This window comes from Acomys russatus, chromosome 2 (assembly GCF_903995435.1).
Source record: "Acomys russatus chromosome 2, mAcoRus1.1, whole genome shotgun sequence".
Classification (NCBI taxonomy): Eukaryota; Metazoa; Chordata; class Mammalia; order Rodentia; family Muridae; genus Acomys; species Acomys russatus.
Window position 1 is genome coordinate 2,730,032 of NC_067138.1, and position 19,332 is coordinate 2,749,363.

Consider the following 19,332-nt stretch of genomic DNA (forward strand, 5'->3'; position numbering starts at 1 on the left):
AGGCCAGGCCTGAGTGCAAAGTGAGGAAGACCAGGGAGGTTAGCTAGCGCCAGAACATTTTCATGCACAGCCTTGGCTCTTGCCTCTCCCCTCTCAGCCTTCCACAGAAGGCAACCTGGAACTCCCTTCAATTTCAAGGCCAAGTTCTAAGGCTCCTTGCTCTGAATACCTCAGCGACGGATCAGAGCTTCCTGAGGGATTCCGCAGAGTCTGGCAGCGTCTCTGTCCTGGGCTTTCATGTTCCTCCTTGCTCTTGGTTATTTATTTACACGTCTTAGAATCTTGACCGCATCAAAAGGCCCGGAATGCAGGACTCAGGGTCTAAACGTCCTTCGAGCTCACACAGGCTCTTGGTTAGTGATCAGAAAGCAATTGAATTGTGATCACTCAGCTAATTGGACATTTTTTTCCCTCCTGGGAGCAACCAGTAAGATGACATTGGTTTCATGTAGAAAGAAGTTTGAAAATCACCTAACATTTCCTCGACATATCCAATTATTTTCTTTTTTGCCAAAACAAAAAGAGCTTTATAGATTTTACTGATTATAAAGTTGATAACTATGCATATAGAAAATGCAAGGGATATATAAAAGCATGAAGCATAAATTTAAAAATCACACAAGCTATTTTTTCCCAGAGGCAGCCTGTTAACATTGTAGCTAACAACCTTCCAGACATTTCTCTGTAAATCTAGCTGTTACTAATATGTAACTTAATAAGAAGCTAGTAAAAATGCAACATAAGGTAGCCCTCAGAGAAATGCATTCAAAAGAATTAACTGTTAAATAAAATGTGTTTTCTTTTTACGTGATCTAAGTGGGTTCTCTGATGTTCCCAGAAGGATTAAAAACAACAGTTTTCAGTATTTGCATAAGAAGATTCTAGCTACTCTCTCTTTTATAGAAATGTACTTGACATTCTATAAAATTCACCTGCTAAAAGTGTATATAATACAGTGGTTTTTAGGGTACCCAGAAGGCTGTGCAACTATTACAACTACCTAATTCCAGAACATTCCAGAGCACCACAAAAGGAAACCTGATACCCTTAAGTAATCACTCTCAATGCCTCTCCTAACCACTCCCTGACAACCACTAATTTACTCTCTGTCTCTATGGGCTTGTCTGCTTTGGACCTTTCATATAAATGGGGTCACGCTGGGGCTCGAGAAATGGCTCAGCAGTTAAGAGCTCATGTTGCTCTTACAGAAGACCTAAGTTCAGTTCCCAGTGCCTGTGTCAGGCAGTTCGCAATTGCCTGGCATTCTAGCCTCAGGGTTCACTCTCTTATGACCTCTGAGGGCATCTGTACACACATGCACACACATACACACATATGCACACACACACACACACATAAATAAAAATGAAGTAGATCTTTCAACAACAAAACTTATCTGCTTGAGCATACTAGATATTAAAAATAATAAAATAGGAGACCTTCCAAGCACTGTCCCACCTGGCTCAGGCAGGGAAAGACAGCCACAGACCTGCCCCACACTGCGTGGCACGGGCAGGCCATTGACATGCAGAGCCCTGCCTACCACCACAAAACATGGCGCAGGAGGCAGGGCATGTCCACAGACTCACCCAACACCATGCCACACAGGTGGTCTGTAAACAGGTGCCACAATGCAGCATTGACAGAGGAGGTCACTTAGAGGCCCTCCAGCCAGCCTTGTAGCCCACCCACAGCAGGAACCACTACAGTGTGCAACTACGTGGAGGACAGATGGGAGAGAAAGAGAAGTAGAATAGTTTGAGCATTAAGAAGAGAGATGGAGGGCTGGAGAGATGGCTCAGTGGGTAAGAGCACTGGCTGGTCTTCCAGAGGTCCTGAGTTCAATTCCCAGCAACCACACGGTAGCTCACAACCATCTTTATTGGGATCTGATGGCCTCCTCTGACATGTAGGTGTACATGTAGATAGAACATTCTTACATTAAATAAATAAAATTTTTTTTAAAAGAAGAGAGATGGAGCTGGATGTGGTGGTACACTTCTTTAATACCAGCACTTGGAAGGCAGAGGCAGGTGGATCTCTGTGAGTTCAAGGCCAGCCTGGGCTACAACCTGAGTCCAGGACAGTGGGGTTTTGCTACACAGAGGAACCCTGTCTCGAAAAACAAACAAGCAGAAGGAGGAGGAGAAGGAAGAAGAGAAGGAGGAGGAGGAGGAGCAGAGATGGAACCGGAAATGAGAGGGTGGAGAGGAATAACCTGTTGTAAGTAGTCAGCCTTGCCACCTGAGGCCATGGTGAAGTCCCAACCTATGCTGCTGCTCAGGACCTTGTCTGGGTCCGTGACCATGCAGCACCAGGGGTCAGTATCAATGTCCATGGTTGGTATTACCACTAGAGGTCATGGGAATATCCCTGGTCTGGAAAGCCGCCAGGGATCATGTGGATGTACAGGGGCTGTGCAGAACTGGCCGAGCTCCTCACTGGCTGTGGCACTCTGGAGAACTGGCCCCACCTCTCACCAGCCCTGCACCTCACGGGAACAGCACAGTGGAGCTGGCCTTGTGGGTGTGAGTATGGGAGATCTGACCCTGCCTCATTTGCCTTGGGGTGGGGCTGGGTGGAGGTGATGCTCTCCCTTCCCTTTGCCTTTCACTGTCTTCAGCAGTTGGGAACCATGGCCATGGGGTTATGAGAACAGGAGACTTGGCCTTGTACCTCACCTGGTTAACATAGTCGGCGGGGCGGGGGGCGGGGCGGGTGCTAGTGAGCTGGTTAGGACATGAGGGATGGAGAGCTGGCCTCACCATTCATCTGCTATGAGGTGGCCTAGGAGTGGGTAGATTCCCTGTACCTCCTTACCCCTCACCACCTGCAGCAGTTGGGAGAGCTACTCCCAAAGGCTTGTGAGTGAGAGAGCTGTCCCTGTCTCTCACTGGCTGTAGCACTTGGGAGAACTGGCCCTGTGCCTCACTTGGGCAAAACAGAGAAGCTGGCTCTGAAGGTGAAGGTGTGGGTGAGCCAGCCCCGAGCTTGTGAGAGCAGGAGAGCTGACCCAGCCCCTCATTGGCTGCAGCACTTGGGGAGTAGGCCTAGAACCTTGACGGGGCAGTACGGTGCGGCTGGCTCTGGAGGCGTGGGTGAGGATGAGCTGGCCCCAAGGACATGAAAGCAGAAGAGCTGACCCTGCCTCCTGTTAATGGGGACAGTGGGTGGCCTTAGCCAGAGCAGTGCTGGAGAGCTCTCCCTAGTGGTGCAGATAAGGGGGAACAGACCAGCTGACCAGCTCAGTTGCCATTCAGGCACAGATCCACAGCTTTAAATTGGCCTACCCTAAAATCTACATCATCTGTGAACTACTGGGGCATGTGAAATGGCCAGGCCTGCTGACCCAAAACTGCAGGATCTCTATAACACAAGACAACAACAGGATAACTGGGAGGAGTCCCCATGAGGATCCAATATTGATGGTGTTATAGACGCCAGAGACATTGAACCAAACCATGACTCATTGCAATAAACATTTGTAAATGAAGATGTGTGGACAGAGGGGTATACTGTGTGACACACTGTGACACACTACAGCTTCCACAAAGAGATGTTTTCTATGCTTTGTTTTGCTTATTTTTTCTTTGTATGGTTTTTTTTTTTTTTTTTGGGGCCGGGGTGAGGAGGTTGCAAGGGTAGACAGCAGATACAAGGAGACAGAGAGAGAAGAGAAGAGTGGGATTCGGGTGCATGATGTGAAACTCACAGAGAATCAATAAAAAGTTAAAATAATTAAATAAAAAAATAAGAGTCTGATGTCTTTTGTGACTAGCTTTGATTTAGCATGACATTTGTAAGTTCCCATGTCAATATGTGCCAGTACTGACTTTCTTTTATGAATGAATAATATTGTGTTGTCTGGAACACCACTTTTCACTTACTCATTTACTGGTTGGTAGATGTTCGGACCATCATATTTGTTGACTCTAATGAGTGGTGCTGCTATAAACACTAGTATAAAAGTTTTATTTGAGCAAATATGTTTTTGTTACCTCTCTTGGGTATATGCCTATGAGTGAAATATTTAGACTATATGGTGATTCTATATTTAACTTTTTGCAAAGCTGCCAAACTGTTTTTCAAAGTGGCTGCACCATCTTACATTCTCCCTAGCAGTGCAGATGGCTTCTGCTACGTCCCACCCTCAGCTCCATTTATTATTGTTGCTGTTTTTCTTATTGTAGTCTCCTGGAGTGAAGAAATATTTCATTGTGAGTTTGGTTTGCACTTTCCCAATGACTAATAACATTAGGTAATCTCTCATGTGCCCATTGGTCATTACATATCTTCTTTGACAAATGTTTTTTGTTTTTTTCCAAATCCCTTACCCACTTTGTAATTAGGTTATTTATTTTTTGCTTTAGTGCCACTTGTATTTATTGATTTTTCCTTAGTTTAAATCCCCGAGGCGTACAGCACACCTGGGTCCTTTTCTTTTCTCTTTTCTTTTAAGATTTATTTATTTATTATTATGTTTACAGTGCTCTGCCTGCATGTACATCTGCAGGCCAGAGGAAGGCATCAGATCACATTATAGATGGTTGTGAGCCACCATGTGGTTTCTGGGAATTGAACTCATGACCTCAGGAGGAGCAGTCAGTGCTCTTAACTGCTAAGCCATCTCTCTAGCCCAGACACCTGGGTCCTTTTCAATGGCCGTCTCAGGGAGGTTGCTATGGTGTTTGGTATGGATTCAGGAAGCCTTTCCTCAGATGTTTTCATTTTGTTTGGTTTGCCACCAGGAATCACTGTGTGGTTTTTTTTGGTTTTGCTTTGGACATGAGCCCATCTCTTGCACAAGCTGAGTTTGGTTTCATCTGAGGCATAAACACCTGCCCGTCTTCATTCTGGAGACCTGCTTACAGCCAGCAAGACAGCACTGCCCCACAGCCTTTAGACATGTTTTCCCTTTAGATGCCCTGCCTCCTGCAGCCTCCACAGGCTCTAAGATAGTGAAAAGAGTTGATTCTTTTTTTTTTTTTAATCATTGATTTTAAAAGCTCCTTAAATATGTTGAGTTTAGACCCTTATAAGATTTACAAAGCCATCCCTTATGCAACGTCTTACTTCCTTGATGGAGTTCTCTGAAGCATAGGCATTTCCAATGAGACCACAGTCACTTCCCTGTTCTTCATCTGTGCTTCTTCATTATCCCTGTGGTGATTATTCATGATTGTCAGCTTGAATGGACTGAGATGCTCTGAGCTTAGCCAAGAAGGTGTTTCCGTACACAGTTACTATGGGCAGCAGACTCACCCTGACTGAGCACCGTACCATCCCCTAGGCTGGGGGCCTCAGGTGGGGGGTAGGGGAGAGCAGGCATCTCTCTCTGCCTCCTAGGTGTGGGCTGCACCTTCCCTTCCATGATGCTGAAACCTTGGAAACTGTGAGCCAAATGAATCTCTTGGGTTATTTCTCAGATATCTTATCACAATAACAAAATATCCACACGTGCTCTCATAGGTTTGTTTGCCTTCCACTGCGATGGGAACCTGACCTGCTTCCTGACTCTGTGTCCTGGCAGCCTATGTGCTCATAAACTCAAGGATTTCTTGCTACCCAGGATTCCTCTGTGTTTTACTGTGATCTGCACATCTTTCACACAGCCCACTTGGACTGACTTCTAGACTCACTTTCAGATTGGTTTGAGACTTTTGCCAACTTCGTGATAAAGGCTTTCTCCTCTTGCCTCCCTGTACCTTCTCTGTGCTTGTCATCTTGTTGGCTGTCCCATCTTCTCACTCTTCTCTCTCTCTCTCCCTTTCTTTCTGCCTTCTGTGTTTATTCTGTGATTGTCTAGCTCTCCTTTCCTTGGCTCCTTAGTGATGGAGTAATAACAAGGCTGGTATCGCTGAGTTGCAATCTAGATCGGACGTTTACAAGCTGGGGAGCCTCGGGCAGATTTACTGGTGGCTTTGTTTCCCAGCTGACTCATCTGCCCAGTGAGGATCATGATGCAGGTCTTTTCAAGATCTGTGCGATGCAATGAAGCACTCTGTGCCAGTGACGGAGGACGAAGTGACTTTTGAAAGCACTGGCCATTGCTTCCAAGTCAAGCTTAGATCTTTACTCTAGGCCATATCTTTCTGTCTTCTGTTACCTCTGTGCTCTCCCCCTGCCTGCAACCCCCCCGCCCCCCGCCCATTCCCCCGCTGGCCTCTCCATTTGGAGCCTTCTCCCACCAGACCTGTTAACTCTAAATAACATTCCTGGTGGGTCCTGTATCACCAGAGCCTGTCTCTCTCTGTGTCCCTGTCTTTGTTTTTATTTTATGCATATGATGCTCCATCTTCATGTACACCTGCATGCCAGAAGAGGGCATCAAATCACATTATAGATGGGTGTGAGGCACCATGTGGTTGATAGGAATTGAACTCAGGACCTCTGGAAGAGCAGATCGCTCCCTTAACCGCTGAGCCATCTCTCCAGCCTCTAACCTTGAATCCTTGGTCCCTCCTGCCTCCACTTCCCAAATGCTCAGCTTATAGACATGTGCTACCATGCTTGGGTTATGTCGTCCTGGGAACTGAACCTAGAGCCTCATACATGTTAGAGAGGTACTCTACCCACTGAGCCACACCTCTAGCCCTACCACAGAACCTTCCTCCCTCAAGTTACTCCTTTCTTTCATCTGGGGCATCATTCACTCGATCTTGCTAACTTTTCTTTTGAAATCTTTCTTCCTCCAGCTTTCTATCACCTCTGTCCCTGTCTCTGAGTCCTCCTGGACTCTGCATTGGAAGACAGGAGCTGCCTCGCTTTGCTTCCTGCTTTCTGAGTTGGGCCCTCATAGAAGCTGGGATTCTGGGCATCTCCCTGTGGTCCCCGTGGCTCTGTCTCTCTCCTGACAAGATGGCACTCTCCACAGTCCTGGGAAGGTGTAGAGTCGGGGTAAACAGTAGGACTTTGAGGCCAGAGCTCTGAATTCTTGGCTGGGCTTGCTTTTCCTGTCCTGTGACCTCCATCTTCCCATTCGTGTGGTATGGAGGAGGAAGTGAACAGGCCTAAGGTTTCCTGCCAGCGCTGCTGTACGGTGACCTGCCTGCCATGTGTGATGCGCTCCAACACACGGCCCATTCACAGGGATCCTGAGACACTGTTCTTCCTCCCCCTTCTCCGACTTGACAGTCTTGTTTTCTAAGGTGAGCGTCTTCTTTGCCAAGTTCCGCTGAGACTTCACTTCCTGCCTCTGACTCACTTTGCCTGGCTGTCGCCCTCACCTTACAGCCTAGCTAGGGTGTGTTGTGGTACAAATGAATTCAGCTCTTGGCCCAGCTTCTGTGCCGTGTTTTTCTGAGAATTTCCACGTTTGGTCTCCACATTCCATTCCAAGCCCCTACATTGATAACCCGTGAGATTGTTTTCCCAAACCAAAAAAAACAAAACAAAACAAAACAAAACGCAAGCAAACTGAAAACCAGAATCTTGCTAGTTAGCCCAGAGAAGACTTGAAGTTGAGATCCTTCTGCTTCAGCCTCTCAAGTGCTGGAATTACTGTCACCCACAGCTCTCACGCCACGCTGTACTAGGAAACCCTGTCTCTGCAGCCCCCTGCCCTCTGAGCTCCCAGATTCCCTCGCTCCCTCTGTCCCAGTTGTTTATCGCTGCCCTCCTTTCAGGCTTCTCCAGGCAGTGAAAGTCTACTCACTCACTGGCCTTCAGAGCCACTGTGGCTTTCTCAGAAGCGTCCCTTGAGATCTTCTCGTTCAAAGAAAAACGTTTTCCGTTTCTGTACTTCCTGCGGTGCTCCCTTGGGAAGGCTCCTTCACTTTCCTTTCCTTACTGTGGACAACGCAGACAGTGTGTGTGACTCAGTCAGGCTCTTGCACACTGTGGCTCCATTCTGTAAACACTTCTTGTCTAAAGGATGCCTTGGCTCTGTGTTTCTGGCTTGTCTCCCTCCCTGGGGGCGGGGTGAGGGGCTACATGAAAGGTCCTACCCCACCTAACACCACAGATAGATTCTCCTGAAGGGCTCACACAACACACACACACACACACACACACACACACACACACACACACACACACACTGCCAAGCCCAGAGCACACTCAAGAGTTTACACAAAGAAGCAGCAGGAAGCAGGGATTAACGCAAGATCCTAGTCAGCAAGCTCTGAGCCACCTGCTGGCACAGGCACCTTGGGGAGGGCCCAGCCAGTGCCCACAAAGGCAAGTGCTGGATGACATCCACTGACAGGTTCCAGGTGGTTGGGCTGGGCAGCCCTTCCTCTCCTAGAGCTGGCTAGTGGCAAGATATAGGTGCAGGGGGTTGACACCTAAGGAAGCTGCCAAGATCACCTAGCAAGTCAGGACAAGACTGAGGAAGAAACCAGGGTACTCCCCCGACCCCCCCACCCCCAGGTGTGGGTATACCCTTTTCCAGCAGGCTTCGGGCTTTACGAGTGTGCTTGTAGTGAGCACAAACAAGGATTTTCCTAGACCTTGAGTAGGCATCTATCTGGCTTTGAAATTGTAAGAGCAAAGTCACTGACAGAGTGACGATGGTGGGAGAGGAGGAAGAGACAGCAAATGAATAAGACAGCGGGGCTGGAGAGATGGCTCAGTGGTTAAGAACAGTGACTGCTCTTCCAAAGGACCCGGGTTCAATTCCCAGCACCTACATGGCAGCTCTCAACTGTCTTTAACTCCAAGATCTGACATCCTCACACAGACATATGTGAAGGCAAAACACCAATGCACATAAAATAGAAATAAATAAATTATTTTTTTTTAAAAAAAGAATAAGACAGGGACAGAGAAGGAGGTACATGCACAAGAAGACACAAACAATGATTCGAGGACAAGAGCAAAGACCCAAAATGAATTAGAATGAGACACAGGGTATGTGAGAGAGAAAGGAGAAGAGCAGGCAGTACAGTTCATGCTGTTGCCCCTCTACTGCCTCCTGGAAAAGATATCAGTGGTGATCGCATCTGTTCCCCCTTTGGGACTCTGAGGTCCACAAGATGACATGACCTTAAAGCCTTTGTCCTCCTCCTCCTCTTCCTCCTCCTCCTCCTCCTTTGTGTGTGTCTCTATCTGAGCATATGCCACAAGTGTATGGGTTCCCAAGGAGACCAGAAGAGGGTGTTGGGTTTCCCTTGAGCTGGAGCTATGGGTGTTTGTGAACCCAACATGGGTTCTGGCCCTGCTCAACTTGGGGGAATCTGGGAAGAGCTTCCTTCCAGAACTTAAGCCAGCTGGCTCCCGGGGACTTTCCAGCTTTGGATTCCTGGCAAGCTGAGACCACAGGACCTGAAGGTGAAGCATGCTGATACGGTGCTTTGGAATGATGTGTGCCACCAAGTACATAAACAAAGGAATCATCCAAGGAGGCTAACGCCACCTATTGGTCCCTCCAGCAAAGAACTCTCCTTGGTGTAAATACTAATGTTCTGCCCATCCGAGCTGGACCGGCCAGCACTCCTTGCCTAACGTCCTCATTGCCCAGAATGAAGACAAACCCAGAAGCTCACTCTCAGAACAGGTGTTAGAATGTGAACTTGGGACCTTCTGCATGCTCAGGGGCAAGGGAGAGAAGTTGGGAGAACTAAACTGAGGTTTCTACAGATTTGTTTATTTTTATTTTTAAGAGTGTTTGCCTGTATTATACCACATGCATGCAGTGCCTATGGGGGCCAGAAGAGGGCGTCAGATTCCCTCGGTTACTGGCTGCTGGCAACCGCCTGACCTGCGTGCTGGGAACTGATAGCTGCTTAACCCTGGAGCTTCCCAGTCTCTGGAACTGCAGCTGTCACAGCTCATTGCCTGCCTCCAACCTCCCTCTGCTCCTGCTCTTCTACCTTATGGAGACTTTGAGTCTGTTCCCCCAGTTCCGCGCAGTTCCGCGCAGTCTCTTCACATTCTCAGCCACAATCTATAGAGTCAAACTAGCGACTCCACTCGTTCCAAAAGCCAGCGCTGTTACCATGCCAGCTTCCGTCTGAACAGAGAAGCAAGCTGCTCTGTGTGAATTCTGGCTGCATTGGAATCTTTTGGAAGCCCTGAAGAAGTGTTCCATAGAAAAACAGCTCCTTAGTTTTACTGAAGCTGCTTTGGGAACCTTTAAGTGAGGCATGGGTGTGGGCAAGCTCAGATAAGACAGCTGGAGAGTAGAGGACCATGGGGGAGGTTATTGCCACATCTGGGGCCCCCACCCACATTGCTATGGGACTGCAGCCTTTGGGGGCTTAGCATGCTACTGGAAGGTTCCCCGCTCCCCATCCTCCAGTAAGCCTCTCTCTCAGCAGGGCTGATCACAGAGGATGCTTCCTAACTTTCCCCTGGAGTACGAGAGAGTGGTTACAGCGGGGTCTTAGCATCTTCATGCACCTGCAAAATGCAACTCAGAGTCCTTGCTTTGGACTACAGGGGGGCCCCAGGCAATCTGTTCTTCGCTTCTTCCATAATTTATTGGCCAGCAGGAGCTCAGTATGCTGTCCACACCAGGGTCTCTGCTCAGACAGTAAGCAAGATCCAGCCTCCACACCTGCCCTTGCACCTGCCCCACTCTCTGCTGGATGTCCCCCACCCCACTTGCAGACATCCCAGTGGCCTGCTCCTTTTGCTCTTCATCCTTCGCTCAAAGATCCCCTTTGCAGAAAGCCTTCCCAGACTGCCCCCCATAAAAATCCGCACACTGTCGTTCTCTGTCTCTTCAGTCTGCTCACATTTTCTTTATTACCGGATGTCACAGTATAATTTCCAAAGAGTCGGAAGCATGATTCTCTCATCCAGCATGTGCCAGAATGTGAGTGATTGATTCCGTTCATTAGGGAAGGGCTCATCCAGTCCACACACTTGCTTGGAGGGGTCCGAGGTGCTGACCCAATGGGGAGGGAGATGTGGGTGGGATTGCCCAGGTGGCCACTAAATTGGTGAATGTCCTACAGGACATTAAAACTGCAGCCTTCAGGGTTCTCTTTTCATCTAGACAGAAATCGTTTGCATCTCTGCTGGACAAAAATCACTTGAAGCTTATCTGTCTGTTTTAAGTTAACCGCTCACTTCTAGGAGTTGGAGCCCTAATCAATAGTAGCTATAAGTCAACAAAGCCACCTCCTGGAGCAGAGGTGTCCAAAGGACCTTCCCACGGGAAGAAGAATTCTATGAGACACTCCACCAGACAGCCCACTCCAAGGGCCCATTCAGCTCTTGATGTGTGGCTAGTATGACTGGGAAACAGAATTTTAATAGTTTAAATCAATGCTGTAGTTAATTCACATATTAATACAACCTATAGCTTAAATTTTTGTTGGCTCCAACTTTTCCAGACCTGCTTTATTTGGGGTTCTTTAAATGCTTGTACCTCCCTTGCAACCCACCTATCCTAGGTAGGAGAGAAAGGAGGTTTATGGGAACAGGGGAAGCAGACCTTGTTGGATTCAGTTCCTGGGAATGATTCCCCTGGCGTAGTAGGTAGGATTGCAGCAGTCCGCAATTCCATCAAAGTTGCTGCTGGAACCTAGAGTAACCAGAACCCAGAGCCTCAGCCAGAGCTCAAAGCCTCTAAACCTTCGTTGGAATGGTTCTATCTAGCACCATCTCGAAGTGGAGCAATGAGCAGCCAAACAATACCAACCCCCCCCCCCAAAAAAAAACCCCAGCCTCCTGTTTTGAGCTCATATGTGTTTATCTCCTCTCAGAGTCTGTACTAGGATGTTTTTCAGCTGGCAACAACCAAGTCCCCCCACGAAGTGGTCACTTCTAAATGGATAAACATCACCTGTTCTCTCACAAGCCTGTTTCCCATCCCATACCTGGGATCAAAACAAAAACATGTTTATATCCACTACAAATTGTGATGGCTAACGTTATGCTTCAAGTTGAAATTACTGAGATCTATGAGACAAAAATGCCTCTGACGTACAAGCCCCATTTGTGCCCAGGGCTGTTGTTCATTGTAAGATAACAAACCACATGTTTTCACCTTGTAAACAAGCTTGGTTGCCCCAACTGCACAGGCTGTGCTTGACCACCACATAGGTGGGGTATGGTACCTAGGCAGGAAGTACCTCAGGATGTGTGCTTGCCCCTGATTGGACAAAGGCAGGACTTAATGTAGCCTTTTGGGTTTTGCTTTTATAAACTTCTGACTAATGTAAATTTGGTGCCATTCTCTGGGAATTCTGGGTATGAACCTGGCCGGTAATTAATAAAGCTCGCTTTAGCTTTTCTAGGATGGTCCTTAGAGGCACTCAGAATGGTTCATTATATGGCTGTAGGCTTCTCCTACAGAATAGCCACTAACCAGACTAGGCTGTCTCAGACCCCTGGCAACAGGATTGTTCACTTGTATGACAAAAAGGTTGGGAAAGCAACTGAATCCGCATGCGGTGTGTGCCCAGGCAGACTGTGAGGGGTTCGTGCCATGAGGCCTAAAGTCCTTATGGGGCTGTCTCAGACAGACATCAGCAGGGGCCTATGGTGGTTCCCTGTGTGCCAAGTGTGTCCGTGCCGTGGCAGGATCAAGCAGGCTTTCTGTATTGAGGAGCAGAAAAACTGTTGTGCAAGTGTTGAAGGCACAAGCACAGTAAGAAAGCCAAATAAATATACAACTTTTAAAAGTCAGGGCTTGGTCTTAAAAAAAAAAAAAGCTTGCTTCAAATTTGGCCCCAAAATTGTGGTAGTGGTCTTATTCTCTCCCAGTGGGATTAGCAAAATACATTAAGGTCTAATGTCAGTATTATGTTTGTATAATTATAGCATGTATAAATGTATGGTTATTATTATATCTTACCTATTTAGTATAAAGTTAATAAATTAAATTTAAATGGCCAACTGTGGCTAGTGGATTCCATATTTGACATACCAGTCCTAGGAAGTTTGATGACAATTAGGCCATGTTAGATACTTTTCATTGCTATGACTAAAATAACTGGAGGACAATTTAAAGGAGGGTTAGGGTTTACTTTGGGGTCATGATTTAGAGTGTTCAGTCCATGGCTGCCTAGCCTCATATGCTTATGTGGGGCATCATAGCAGCAGAGGAAAGTCTCCACTTCACACTGGCTAGGAAGCAGGGGTTGCCAAAGGAAGGGACCCCCGGCTAATATCCTCAGGGACCCCCTAATTCCCCCAATGAGGCCTTATCTCTTCAAGTTTCAACAGCTTCCTGAAATAAAGCCTTAAGCTGGGGGAAGAAGTGTTTAAAATATTTCCCGTTTATCTTGTATTAGGCAACTCGTTAGGCTTTCTTTTTGTGTTTTGAATCTTTTCTTTCATTCTGGCATCATATTTGTGTGTGCATAGATGAGGGAGAGAAAGAGAGAGACAGAGAGAGAGAGAGAGGGGGGGGGAGGGAAGGGGGAGGAGAGAGAAAGGGAGAGGCAGGCAGTTGTCTTTTTTTCCTTAGAGGAAAGCAAGGCTTGAGTTAACAGGAACTTGTCTTTGCGTTCTCCTAGCACTTAGGACGGGTGTTTCCAGAAGGAATGCAATCGATAATTGTTGACTGAATAAATAAACCCAAAGCGACCAGGGTCTTGCCAGAAACCAAAGAGTAAAAGACTCCCTGTGGTAAAAGCCTGCTTCAAACGGCTTCTTCTTCCGGCAAAGTGCTCCCCTGTTGCTCCCTGCCCCTGTTCCCTGGAGTACCTGACGGTGGTTAACTAACGTTCATGGGGGGCACGTGGCAGGGCTGAGTGAGGAGCTGTGGGAAGGTCTAGGACAGTAAAGAAGCAGTGGGGATCAGGGAGACCGAGATGGGTGCAGACCCACAGACACGGGGTGGCTAGAGGAACTGAGCCCGGAAGCAGGGTCTTCTGTCATCCATGGATTCCCCTCTCTCATCCTAGTTCCTAGCCTCTCTCACCCTACTCTTTGGGCCCTCCCTGCCTCATTCTCTCTTATCTAGGGTAGTGACAATGAAGCAAGGAGAGATGCTAAGAGCTGCTTTTTTTTTGCTTCAGGAACTTCCATTCTGGGGGTTTATTGAGAGATCATATCAATAAGGTCCTTGATTCTGGGGGTGCCCCCTTATCACCTGACTGATTGAGGGAGGACTTGGATGGGGTGCCTAGGACTGGCTGGTGTGGCTGTGCCTAGGGCTGTACTTACCTGAGGTTTGAGGCACACTCCCCTCCCATCCTAGGAATGCCCAGCCATTCTCCCCCCAACAATGGAGCTGGAAGGGCCTTAGGAACAGTCTCACCCCTTCACGCTCCAGCTGGGGGGATCCAGTCAGGAGAGAGTTGGGCAGGAGGCCAAGGCTTCCTCGCTGACAGGGGCTCGCTCTTGGGCTTATCTTACCTGTCTCATTTTGTCCTAGCCCCCTAGGAAAGAGGGGCTGGAGAGGCAACACCCAGATCTCAGGCACCATGCTTCAAGATGATCTTGGGGCTATGTATGGCTTGTCCAGTGTGTCTCCTTCTCCTCCACACCCTGTCACTCAAGCCCGGGAGAGGGATCAAAGCCCAATGGGTGAAGCCTCCTGATGAAGTCCTGAGGGGAGGCGGGAGATAGACAATATGGGTTGGTTTTTAAGTGTGTCACTGAATCTTCTGGAATGGAGGGCAGACTTTCCTTCCTGGAAATGGAAGCTATGAGAGGTCAAGAAGAGCCAAGAGTTGGAGGCTCTTGCTGCCCAGGCATTTTTACTGTGCTTACATTTTCTCAATGTAGCCTACCACAGCTGCTCTGCACTGTCATCTTGACTGGACTTTAAACTACTTAGGAGACACACCTAGGGTGTTTAAGATTGAAAAGAGCTGGGAAAACCTACCCTGACCGTAGGTGACACCGTCCCATGGGCTGGGAATGAATGAAAGGGAACAAAGGAGAAAGAGAACGGATGTGCACAGTCCCATCTCTCTCCACCATGATGAGTGAGCCCCTTCTCAAAGTCATGAGCCAAGGGTCTTCTCTCCCTTAGGTTGCTGTGTGTCAGGTGTTGGGTCACAGCGCTGAGAAAAAATGACAGTCTGGAGTTTTTCCAAGCTTGGCTGCAGACTTCCTTGTGGCAGAGGGAAAACACGGGTCATACTTGGTCCACACGGTCATTTATGGTTAAGATGTTACCATGGAAACCCAGCTCAGACAAGCCCAGAAGACTTGTGAAGACTCTGGGGCTTCCTGAGCCCCTCAATAAAGGCACCGCTTTGCTCAATCAGCTAGCTGTGTTCCTATTGAGAGAGCATCAGGGCCCTCCTCCGGTCTTCCACTTCTTCCTCTGTGTGCACTGTCTTCTCTAATGACTTCTCCAAGCCAGGGCTCAGGGCTGAGCACTCTCCAGTGCCCAAAGCTTAGAGCTTTGCCTTGAAGGCTTTACTCTCTCCACAGACAGACTCAAACTGGTCTGGCAAGGGCCGGGTGCATCCTCTTGCCTTGTTCTATGGGGTTGGAAACTGTTTCCTGACAGGAATTCAGGCAGCCAGGAGTTTAGGAAACTCCTCTATCAGCCCCATGTTTGTTGTACTATTTCTTCCATGAGAGGCCCCAGTGGAGCAGAACTGTGAGCAGTCTCCAATTTAAGGAAACCGCAGACTAACAGAGGCTGGCGGCAAGGGGGAGCCATGTTAGATTTATCTGGCTCTGTCCTACAGAGTCCAGAGCTGTCTGGCAAGGAGCTCCGTCCCCACTAAACGCTAACCCCCCGCTTTTCTGCTTTTCTCAGCTCCCAGGCCCTGGGTGCTGCCATTCTACTTCCTGTCTCTGTGAATCTGAATATAAAAATAACCCCACAATGCTTCTCTTTTGTGTTTTAGTATATAAAGTCAAGAGTTACCAATGTTGCGTCAGTTTTGTGTGGCAGAATTTCCTTCCTTTAATTTTTTTTTTTACTTATTAATGTATGAGTGTTCTGTGTGCACATATGGTGCATGCCAGAAGAGGGCATCAGATTTCATTATAGATGGTTGTGAGTCACCATGTAGTTGCTGAGAATTGAACTCAGGACCTCTGGAAGAGCAGCCGGTGCTCTTAACCACTAAGCCATCTCTCCAGCCCCTAGAATTTTCTTCTTTATTGAGTGTGGGCAACACGTTATTGTGTACATATCCAACTTTCTGCTTGTCTATCTGTCTCTCCACTACAAGGGGGAGTGGATTCTTCCTGGCCCCGGCTTAGTGCATGGTTCTGCCTTATGCAGAGTGCACACATGCCTCTTTGGGACCCTTATTCTGCCTGTTATGGGCATATTGGGTCCCAGTTGCTGCTTATCTAGGTGCTCTGTGTTTGGCTTTCCAAAGGACTGCCAGCATTCCTGAGGCAGCTGAGTGGTTTCCTGAGCCCTCAACAGGACCCCAGGGTTTCAGCTTTTTCAGATCCTCACCATCACTTGTCTCTGTTTCCTTAATAGTAGAATCCTAATAGGCGTGAGGCTCTGTGCATATAATTTAACAATTCATTAATTAATTAGAGGCAGGATTCTGCTATGTAAGCCAGGCTGGCCTGGAATTCCACATCTCTAAGGATGACCTGGAACCCTTTATCCTCCCGCTGTGATCACCAGTATATGCAACCATAAAAACCATATAGTTTTAAAATATCTATCTCTTGTTCAACTATCTATCTATCTATCGTGCATGTGTATGTACGTGGGTGAGCTGGAGGACAACTTTTGGGAGTCTGCTCCCCCCCATATGGGTCCCAGGTCTCAGGTGGTCAGATTTGGAAGCAAGCCTCTTTACCCACTGAGCCATCTCACCTGCCCTGTACATACACATCTGAAAAGGAAAGTGACATCTCACCTTTGACCTCATCCTCTGAGCTTTGAGACATCCAGAGACGCTTTGCTTCGAAACAAAAGCCAGAGAGACGCTGTGCCAACTTACGGCACAGCAGGTACGCTTGAGTAACCGGCCTTTCCCATTTCAGTCGCCCTCACAGCCCGCAGGAAATGATGGGAGTCAGATTGAGATGCCTGCCACTAAAAGCTTGGAGTACAGGACAGGTCTGCCATCTGGGCATGCCTGGAGGGCAGCTTTATGGAGTGTGGTGGAGGAGGGAACTTTGTAGCTGAGAGATGGCCGTAGAGGGGAAAGCCGCATGTGGGCCAGGCTCGATTGGGGAAGGGAGCCGATTGGCTTTCTGTTACTAACAAGAACCTGAGATAATCAAGGCACGAAAAGGGTTATTTTGGCTCACTGTGTAAGAGGTTTCAGCCCAAGATCAATCAGCCCACTGGCAAGGCAGCATAACATGGTAGAACAAAATACTGCTCGTTCTCAACCTGGGGGTGGGAAAGAGAAAAAGAAACGGTGAGAGGAAGGAAGGAAGGGACTGGAATGCCATGCCATCAGTGACCTAAGCCCTCCCACTGGGCCCAGGTCTTATAGGTTCCACCACAGCTCAGTACCACCAGGCCGAGGACTGAGCTCAGACTACGCAGGCCTCCTGGGAACATCCTTGATGCACAGGGTAGCAAGAAGAGTATGGTTTCCATGCCACTAGTTAGGCAGCAGATGTGAGGGCTTTCAGTGTGTCTAGAGCTCAGCCACCTCTCTAGTCCACCTCTGGCCGCACTGTGCCTCTCTCTTGGCCAGGCCACCAAGTGTCCTCTGCTTCCTTCCTCCAATCCTACAGACTCACCCTCTTTCATTTGATACGTGGTGCCTGGATCCTTGGATTTTCCTACTCTGTTCAATTGTCCCTGGGTATCTGCCTTGATTATTCTTTTAGCTTTAAAAAAATCTACTTTATTTTATATGCATTTTGTTTATTCTATGTGTTTTGCCTGCATGTGTGCGTGTGTACCACACATAAGACTGGGGCCCAGGGAGGTCAGAAAAGGAGTTGGATTCCCCAGGAGGTAAAACTGTGATGTCATCATTGTGGGTGCTAGGATCCAAGCTCATGTCTGCTGCAAAAATTCCACGTGTTCTTAACCACTGAGCCATCTCCAGCTGCCCTTCTCCCAGCTCTTGACTGGCTCTAAGAGGGAGACTGTGTCAGCCTTTTGTACTATGTGGACTTGTACAGATGTGTTACAGGGAACAGCGGTCAGACCAGAGTTTGAAGGAGAAAACTGGACCTGCAACAACCCGGACTGCTGGTGCCCCAGGAAGAGAGCACTGCACATGGCAGCAGCTGCCCTGTACAGCTGAGCTGATTGATTCAAACTCTCAGAGGAACATGGACAGCATGGGATGGTACCAATGAGGCATGAAGCGAAGACATCAGGGGTCTTGATGGAGACAAAGATGGGCCCTCCTGGCCCCTATACAAGAAGAGGAGAGGGGTAGCTGTCTTCCCGTAACTCGCCAAAATGACAAACACAAAGGGAAAGAGGAGGGGCGCTCGCCGTGTGTTCTTTAGCCCTTTTAGGAAACATGGAGTGGTTCCTTTGGCCACATACATGCGAATCTACAAAGAGGGTGCTATTGTGGACATCAAGGGAATGGGCGCTGTTCAAAATGGAACGCCCCATAAGTGTTGCCACGGCAAACCTGGAAGAGTCTACGACGTCACCCAGCATGCTGGGAGCATCATTGTGAACAAGCAGGCTAAGGGCAAGATTCTCGCCAGAGAATCAACGTGCACAGTGAGCACATCAGGCACTCTAAGAGCAGGACAGCTTCCTGAGCACGGGCAGGAGAGCAGCCAGAAGACGAAGGAAGCCAAGGAGAAGGGCACCTGGGTTCATCTGAAGTGCCAGCCTGTACCACCCAGAGCAGCAGACTTTGTGAGGGCTGAAGGGAAGGAGCCTGAGCTGCTGGAGCCCACTCCATATGAATTCATGGCCCAGTGTACACAAATAAAGGACCTGGACTGTAAAAATAAATAAATTAATTAAAATTAAAAAAAAAAAAAAAAAAAAAAAAAAAAGAGGAAAGGCAAAAGAAGACCTTGTCAGCTTGTTACGGTGAAAGGCAGTATTGTTAGGGGAGTTTAAAGGAGGTTGACAATCCAGCCTCAAGGCCAGGCCACCTTGACTCTAAAGCCTCTCAGGGAAATGAGCGCTATGACCCCTACATGGAAACAAAGCAAACACAGTTATGTTCTTAGAGACCCCAGAAATATGGACGGGAGGATGAAGGCGCCTTGCCTACCCAGAGCAGAGTTTGATTCATACAATGGCAGCCAAGAAGATGCCACAGCAGGAGGAGTAGGAAGGGAAGCAGGGAAGCCCCCAAGGGTAGGAATACGTGCTGTCTGTCCAGGGACTCACAGATGACTCATGGTGGCTGGATGCCCTTGGTCCTAGGGAGCCACAGAAGGTTCTTGGAAAGTGAGGCGATGGGGACTGGGGACGCACAGTGACGAACAGCCTTTTAGCCATCATAGTGCGGCTGCCATTAGCTGAAAGCGTTCAGTTAGGAAAAGGTGGTCTGATGAACGATGGTCTCCAGAGGTGAGACAGGAGAAACTGTAAGTTCTCGGAAAGCA

General features: G+C 48.2%; 1 protein-coding gene across 1 annotated transcript; it reads left to right on the plus strand.

The window, feature by feature from the left end:
* Positions 1-18,211: 18,211 nt before the first annotated feature.
* On the plus strand, positions 18,212-18,730 carry LOC127205837 (60S ribosomal protein L21-like). The gene has a single exon (XM_051165119.1). The coding sequence runs from the start codon at positions 18,212-18,214 to the stop codon at positions 18,728-18,730; it is 519 nt and encodes a 172-aa protein (XP_051021076.1).
* The last annotated feature ends 602 nt before the right edge of the window (positions 18,731-19,332 follow it).